Below are 8803 nucleotides of genomic sequence, written 5' to 3'. Positions count from 1 at the left end.
GGGGGGGCTTGGGTAATGCTGGGAGGCTCTAATAAAATGTAATCCTATTATATGGTTCCCACTAGAGGGCAACAATAATAAAGGTTTCCCTAATAACATGAGCAGACCAAGCCCAAATGGAAAACAGCTCCTCAGGTCAAGTCCCACACTTGTACATATATCCTCTCATTAACCCAATTGCTGTTGGGCCACATTACACCGACAGGCCTCTGAGATTTAGCCGTGCGATGGCGAAGCAAGAGTTAAGTCAAACAAATGTGTTTCATCAAACTGCAGTTTGGGCTGCTCTGCATAAAGGAATTGAAGCGGGGAGGATGGCGAGGAGGAGTGAGGGAATGTGTGCGGGTGGGAAGTTGGAAGCAGAGCCTGGAGGAAACCAATCAGAACTTCTCCGCCCTCCCTTCCTGCGTCAAAGCCACCGGGGTCTCAGGTGTGTGTTGCATGAGCTAATACCTCCCAAACTTGATTGTTTGTGTTAGAGTAATCAGAGTTCTCTAAATTACCATTTTGGAAATGAAAGTTGTATCAGTGCTAAAGAAAATTCCAATATAGGACACCGCTAACTGGAAATCACATGAGACTTGATAGATTTGTAGCCCCCCCCCAAAAAAAAAACCAAACAAACAAACAACAACAACAAACAAAAAAACAACTAAATACATAAATAATTGGATTATGGAGTTACATTTTTACTCAAGAATCAAACAAAATTAAACATTTTAAGATATACAGACGTGAGCAAAATATGGCCCGAGGGCCAAAAGTAGCCCCTGAACACTCTCTACCGAGCCCCCGATATATATATATACTTATACTTATATATATATATACGTTGTATATAAGTTGATGAAAACCTGCATTATATCAATGCAATTCAAGGAATCTAAATTAAGCATCTTTGGACAAATACATGAAAAACCTTTACGTTAAAAAAGGCTAAATCCATCTTTTTAGTCATCTTGTTTTTCAAATTCAAATTCAAAAATACTTTATTAATCCCAAAGGGAAATTAAATGTTATTGTAACTCGTTATCCTCGTTTCATTAAGAGATGTTATAGATACTGATGGCTGCAGGCAGGAAGGTCCGTCCCACAGCGGATCCGAAGAAACTGGCCACAGATGCCGTTCGATCCGTCCACCCAGACTTGGCTGGCCTCTCGATTCTACTGGGCTGCAGGACTGGGCAGAACTCCTCCCAGAGTGATGGCCACTCCTCCCAGTCTGCTGAGCTTCTCATCACTGTGAACAGCCGGCTGCAAGTGTCAGGGGACAACCCCGTCCTTCTGTTGTCACGAGCTATTTCCTGCCAGTTCCAGGATCTCAGTGGTCACGCACTCGAACACAACCGGCAGGTAGATGAGAATGCATCCACGGCACCTTCTTTTCAACTCATTTGAGATTTGGGGCTGTAGTTGAGACATTATTTGAGCTTTTGAGGTGTTAATCAGCTGCTCCCGGTTGTAAAGAAAAAAACACATTGTTGCCATGGTTACGCATCTCAACAAATGTCCAAAAGTAGAAAAGTTTCAGTAAAAATCCTCCCAGCTGCACAGCATCCAATACCAGAGGACACAATCATCCAAAAAATGTGATTTACATCCAGAAAATGAGGAATTAAAGTTTCCCAATGCAAAATCTCAGAATGAAAGTAAGAGAGCGACTCCAACATGCAGCCACCACGAGCGGCTCAACTCTAGAACTCTAATTCTAGAACTTTATGGTTTAATTAAAACAATTGTTTAGCATATTTAGGCTAACAAAGATATTTTCGTAAGTTAAAGTTTACATTAACTAATAAGTTTAGTGGGGAGACATTTTTACCAAGCATGCTAACTATGGTACAACAAGAAAAAGCCTGAAAAAAAGGTCTTTGTTTAAAAGAAAATTAATTTTCTAACTCTCTATGAGGCCGTTTGTTTTCAATATCTTGATATAGCCCTCTGGGAAAAAAAAAAAAATTGTCCACTGCTGGTTTATAAAGTCAGAAAAGTGTTAGAAAATCACCAGAGCAGCTTCTTTACAAACTGATGGGAACATTTCTGGAGAGATTGTGACCAAAATTTAACCAAAGAAAGAAAAAAACCCCGAAAAGAAACAATCTTGTTCTGGGAATTGATGGAATTTAAAATCCTCCTCTTTTTACAGGGTGCAGTCATAATGAAGGAGTTATTCCTCTATCTCCGTGAATGCAGCAGAATATTTATCATAAATGACAAAGTGAGAGGATCAATCTTTTTCTCGAGACAGCTTGAGTTATTAAGTGAGCCAATGTAACAGTATTACAAAACCCAGAATAACAAAGTTATTTATCTCCTCCTCTCTTGCTCTCATTTTCTCTCTTTTTGCACGCGTGTGTGTGTGTGTTTATGTGTTTGACAGCATCAGATGGGAGAGTGTCGCATGCCTTCCTGTTCCTGTACCACCCTCCAACCCCAGAGCTGCAGACTCAAGGCACTTTCAAGAATCAAACAATTTCACGCAGCTACTGGAGGAGGAAATGAACTGAGCCCAGAGCAATAATAAAATTATACAAATGTTATTACAGACTCGCCTGCTACTGTCCTACTTTAATTCAAATTTGGGCCCTCCAGGCGGTGCTGGTGGCGGAGACCTTCCTGAATAAATCAACATTAGCTTACGTCTAAATTATTAAGGAAGTGGGAGACTTTCTTGTTTATAGTATGAATTATTAAGCAAGTGTTTAACGCTGTTTTTCTCCACGAATCCCCAAATATTAATTGCTAATGATCTTTTAAGGTGTGTTTATTTATTTTTTGCCTTTTAGTTGCGAGCTAAAAATGAAGAATCTGAGGTTTCAGCTCACGTGAAATCTACTTTCTCTCAATTAGATAATCACAAATCAGAAAACGCCATCATACTGTAGCTATTGTTTGTTTTATTGATCAATGTGGATGACAGGGAGGCTACATAAATGAGGAATAGAGAAAAATGATCAGTTTTGTGTCAAACATTTTGCTGATTCAGGATTATCAGACAGCTTAAAATCTGTATTTTGTCATTTTTGATTTGATTTTCATAATCGCAACAAGCCTATAGAAGGTCTGATGCAAACTTCAATATATAAAAGTGTGAAAATTAATAAAATATCTGGACCGTTTTGATTAAAATACCAACAACAAATGCTTTGGATTTTACCCCCCATCATCAAAATTCAAGCTGCAGACATGCAGGTAAGGCATGATGACACATGCATTAATCTCAAGTACAGAAAAGTACCGAGGACATAGTTCTGTGTTGGAAATATCAGCTGTTTTTATGGACAACTCTTGTGTCATTAACATGAAGGCTGACCAAAATACAAGAGAAAAAAGTTTTTATTTAATAACTTGTGTGACTGCTGGGTCTTCTGGGGCGAGATGCAACATTTAATCCTCCCGTGCAGTCCTGAATTAATGGTCTGGACAAATATCAAACAGAATGCAGCTCAGACTAATGAATAAAAGTGACACGTGCCTGCTCTGTTTGAGGCTCATCCTGCTCATCCCAGGCTCGTGGCTGCCCTCGTCTGGACACAGACCAGTCCACAGGGTGGGTGCACTTCACTCTGTGACCAGTCGGGGAGGCTGCAATCACGAGCAAGGAAGTGGTTTCTCATGGGAGGTGATCCGGGTGACAAAGTAGCTGCCAAAGATGAAAGGGCGATAATGTTGTTGCCTGCATGTGTTTATTTGTTTGTTTTTTCCACGTTATTGTGTGAACACTTATGAAGCATTCACACTGTTGTGATGCATTTTTCTTCTGTACATTTTTCTGCATCTTTCTTGTTCCACAATTTTTGTGCTATTTCAACAAATCATATCAAAATGTTCAGCTCTTTCAGGACAATCCTGCTATGACTTTTGGTATTGGTGCAACTTTAGCTTTTTAAAAATATTTACCCTTTTCTGCCATTTTTTCCTCATAGAAAATGAATTGAGCTCATTTTACATCCTTCAAATCTGTCCTTTCACATTTTGTTCTGCTTCAGCTACTTTCAGCTTCCTTGTAAGTATTTAAACTTTTCAGCTAATTTCAGCTGTTTTGTGCTCCTTTCAGCTTATTTATGCAAGTTTCAGTTTTTTCTGCTATTTCAGCTACTAACTATGTAGCTGTTTTTATGCTAATTTTAGCTTTTTCATCTAATTCCACATTTTTTTGCACGCATGTCAACTTTTTTCAGCCTAATTCAGCAAACATGTGCACTGTCCACTTCCGGCGTGTAATTTCAGCTTCTTCCTGGCTACTTTAACAGTTTTTTGTTGTTGTTGCTAATTTCAGCTTTTCCAAGATAATTTCCACTTTTTTGTGCTCATTTCTGATTGTTTCATCAAACCTGTTCAATAAACCTGCTTTCTTCTGCTAATTTAACCTTGTTCTACCTTTTCAACTACCTTTTTAGCATTCTACGCTAATTTTGGCTGTTTTCAGATCCGCTCAAGTTTTTCATGGTAATTCCTGCTTTCAGCCTAATTAACTTATTTTTTGTTATTTTCAGCTTGTTATGCTCCTTTCAGCTTTTTTTCTGCTAGTTTAATTTTTTTTGCTATGTCACTATTTACCTGTTTTTGTGCTAAATTTACCTTTTTCACCTAATTCCACATTATTTGAGCTCACTTCAGCTCCTTCCACTATCTTCTGGTAGTTTAAGCGTCTTTATACTTTTCAGCTTTTAACTAATTTAACTTTTTTTTTTTTTTTTTTTTAGCAATCTTCCTAATTTTTGTGCTCATTTCTGCTTATTTAAACCTAATTCAACCTTTATTTAGACAGATAAATCCCAATGAGCCTCGAGGACTCATTTACAAGAGAGACCTTGATTTCAACAAAGAATGATGACAACAATGGACAACAGCAACAACAATAAACAGTTATAAAAAAAGCATACAGATTTTATTTAAAAAAAAAAATTTTTTTTAACGAATAGGATGGCTAAAAACAGAAAAGTAACAAAAAACAGCTAGATTCTAAGGCGAATGTAGAAAACTAAAAACAGGACCATGTCTGCATTGGTCAGGAGTCCAACAGATTCAATCAATCAGTCAATTCAACTTTATTGTCCATAACACTCAATGAAATGGAGATTTGTCTTTGACATCTGGCTTATAAAAACCAAATAAAATGTGATTCAAAAACTTTAAAAACTTTAAAACCAAGGCTAAATCAATTAAAAACATGCAGTTAAAACCATTCTAAAATACACAATACATTAAAATATGGAAACATCCCAGCAGACAGTGGATTGTTATGTGAGGCTGCGTTTAAATTCTTCAGCAAACATGTATTCTTTCTGCTTTCTTCTGCTAATTTAGGCTTGTTCTTCAATTTCAGCTACATTTCAGAATGTTTGTAGCCAATTTCAGCTGTTTTTCAGCAAATTCTTTGCAACAAACATTCACACTGCATTTTCACAGGAAATGCAATTTCTCCTGTCTCTTTTATTATTTTTTTACATGTCATATAAGCAAAAATAAAGTAAATCCCATTAAGATTACATATCTTGTTTGTATGCATGTTTTGACTCATGGATCACTGAATGTTCATCTACACCTGAATAACTTTTGGGGTCAATTTAATTCAAGATGGCTGCCACAGCTAACCAGTTTTAGCCAACACAAAAATGGTTATAACTCAGTCAGTTTAGTTCAGATATCAGAGGAAATAGTGGCTGAGATCAATCCCCAACTTATTCACTGATTGTGAAAGAATTTGTTTTCAAACTTTGACCCATATCTTTTAGAGTCAACTGTCTGTTAGCCAAATATCTCCTGAATCACTGGATGGATTTTAATGAAACTTTCAATAAATTATCACTGGATGTACATTTACAACTGATTAATAATTTAATCCAAGATGGATACCACAATCAACTGATTTTAGAAAACCCAACAAAGCTATAACTCAGTCAGTCAGATATTTAGCTGTTTGGTGTGGTAGCTGAGATTACTCTGCAACAAAATACAAGCAATACACATTACAGAACATTTTTACTTTAAACTTAGGCAATAACTGTTGGCATAAACTCAGTTTGTTTGTTAGCTAATCATCTCACACACCAGAGGTTGGATTTTATTTTTTGGATGCTGGGCTTATAATTATAGTCTGGAGTAACAAAACATGGTGCAGTTGGACTGTGCAGACACCTTGCAGCAGGACCCTGAGGCTCAAAAGCTTTTAACAAAAAGATATAAAGTAAATATAACGTCTCAAGATGATATTGTTTCCATTTGCCCTCCTTTGATGGACTGAGATTACATGGAGCTATTCTCAGCAGGGCTGTACAGAAAATGGATTTTTATCTGGCAACACAGAGGAGTAATTGAGAGATAGATAATCCATTTGATCACCGGTCTAAATCTTCGTTCTCCAGTTCCTACTGCAGGTAAAACAAATAAAAATTCATGCGGGCAGTTGTTTTCCTATAAATATGTGAGTGCTGTGCTGACTTCTGCAGCTAGCTTGTTTAATAATGAAGACATGCCAAAATGAAAGATACATGACAACATAAAAAAAACAATTATACCAACTATTAATTTGATTTAAATCATCTCAGACTTCCCGTTTGTGTACATCCATCCATCTATTATCTTTACCTGCTTCTTCCATGTGTGACAAAGAAATATCTACTATAAAAACAATGAAGAAAAATAGTTTGACTAGTTTATTTGAGGAGAAATATTTGCAATGAACAGCAGAGAGGGGATGAATTATTAAAGAAAACAAGTTGTCCTGATCGTTGCACTGAAACTGGAGAATTCTGTGAAATATGTCATTTAATGCAGTTTGTCAGCACTTCTTTATGTAGCTCCGGATCTATAATGTCTCCCCTTCAATTACAAAAACCCAAAGTGACACTAATCCAAAAATAACAAAGCTCCCTTTTCTTCTTTACTTCTCCAATACAGCAGGATGACCCCACATTAGTGGTCGACCGCCTCCCATACACATATTAGCTCAACACGATGTATTGCTGGCTGTCATTTTGCAGTGTGAAACATGTGCAGCATGAAAACACAACCATGGAATCAAGAGGGGTCTCCGGGACGAGTACTGAACAAGCTGCAGATGTTTGTGGGATTTAGCTGTATAATGCCAAAATTGCTTCAGTGACAGTAATAGAGCTGTTGATAGAAATCATATTCTGGTTTGGAGGGGACAAGCTCAAGATGGATCCTTCAGACTTTGATTGCCATTCTTTTTTACAAATTGGTCTCCATCTTCAGAGCGCGTGATAGTCATACAGAGGACAGCACTTCCCCTGACGACTCCTGGAAAGGATCTTTTGTCTCCGCTTTCTCCAGATCGATGTGATGAATGAAGCCCTGTTTGATGACAGGCTCCTCGGGTTCCACCTCTTTGTATCCCCCGGAGGAGTCTCTCTTAAAGACTTGCTTCAGCCTCTTCTTGATCTCAGGGTCAGGACAGTACAGGTATTCATACAGCGCTGCAGCCAGGACGCCTCCCAGAATGGGACCCAGCCAGTAAACCTACAACCAGGGGAGGCAAAGACGAGCTCATTAGTACTTTAAAATCGCCTGCTGCCAAAAGGCAAAAGCAGCTGATCATGTTTCCCCCCTGTTTGTGTACGAATGCATTTGCTCATTTGTTTATTTCCAAAATCAACTCAAAAATTGATATACTGTAACTCAAACAATTTAACAGATATCAACTTGAAGTGTGGCGTGGTAGTAGTTGAGCCCGATCCCCAACATATATTCTGAGCACTGACATATATTGCATGATCTGTATTACAATATTACTATTAATTATTTGAAGTCAACTATATCTGTCTGTTAGCAAAATATCTCATGAACCACTGCATGGATTTTAATGAAACTTTAAATAACTGTTCAGTACATGTACCTCCATACGTGATTAACTTTTAAAGTCAACCCTATTCAAGATAGTTGCTGCAGCTAAATGAATGTAGTAAACACAAATATGTATTTAATCCAGGCTGTTTTGCAGAAATAGAGCTAAAAATTGATGTGGTAGTAACTGAGAGTCCTTGACAACAAATTTTATATATTTATTAGAGAACTCATTTTCAAGAGAAACCTGCTCGGGAGCAGATGGTGGGGGTTAAGGGCCTTGCTCAAGGGCCCAGAGTGGAGCAAATAAGGGTGGAGACAGGTGTGGGTGTTGCACTTTTTCCATCCACATTTTGATGTTGTCTGTCCTGGGGTTCAAACTGGCAACCTTCCAGCTGCAGGCCCACCTTCTCTAGCCTCTGCACCACCACTCCCCGTATAATTTGACATAAATTGCATGTGACATTTTCAGATGTTATATGCAATTTATTAGTTATTTTCAAGACTTGACCAAAATGGCTCCGTTTTCTTTATTTCTCAAGAAAGATGATCTTAGTCCAAAACTAGTGTTCATCGTTGTAATGTAAAATTTAGTTTTTATGTTTAAAGTTCAGTGTTAACCAACATGCAAGAGCAGTTTCACACATTAACTGAACTGAGGTACAGACATTTTGATGTGTCACTGAACTCATTTAACTCTTGAAGTTTCCTTTTTCTGACTCAGTTTTTACTTTTTAAACAACTTTAAACCTGTTTTACAACTAAACTTACATTCATTTTATATTATTTGAGATCAGCAGCACTCTATCTATCTATCTATCTATCTATCTATCTATCTATCTATCTATCTATCTATCTATCTATCTATCTATCTATCTATCTATCTATCTATCTATCTATCTATCTATCTATCTATCTATCTATCTATCTATCTATCTATCTATCTATCTATCTATCTATCTATCTATCTATCGATCTATCTATCTATCTATCT

The 8803-nt window shown here is 37.3% G+C and overlaps 1 protein-coding gene across 1 annotated transcript in view; it reads right to left on the bottom strand.

Moving 5' to 3' along the window:
- Window positions 1-6727: 6727 nt before the first annotated feature.
- The window catches only part of aqp4 (aquaporin 4), a 22159-nt gene continuing 20083 nt past the window's right edge, over window positions 6728-8803 (bottom strand). The window contains exon 5 of the mRNA XM_037682196.1: window positions 6728-7485. Within this exon, the coding sequence (XP_037538124.1) occupies window positions 7234-7485 (252 nt within the window). The 3' untranslated portion in view covers window positions 6728-7233. The remainder of the gene's footprint in view (window positions 7486-8803) is intronic.

The sequence above is a fragment of the Nematolebias whitei genome, chromosome 9 (assembly GCF_014905685.2).
Source record: "Nematolebias whitei isolate Nwh7 chromosome 9, NemWhi1, whole genome shotgun sequence".
Lineage (NCBI taxonomy): Eukaryota > Metazoa > Chordata > Actinopteri > Cyprinodontiformes > Rivulidae > Nematolebias > Nematolebias whitei.
This window is presented reverse-complemented; position numbering and strand designations above follow the sequence as displayed.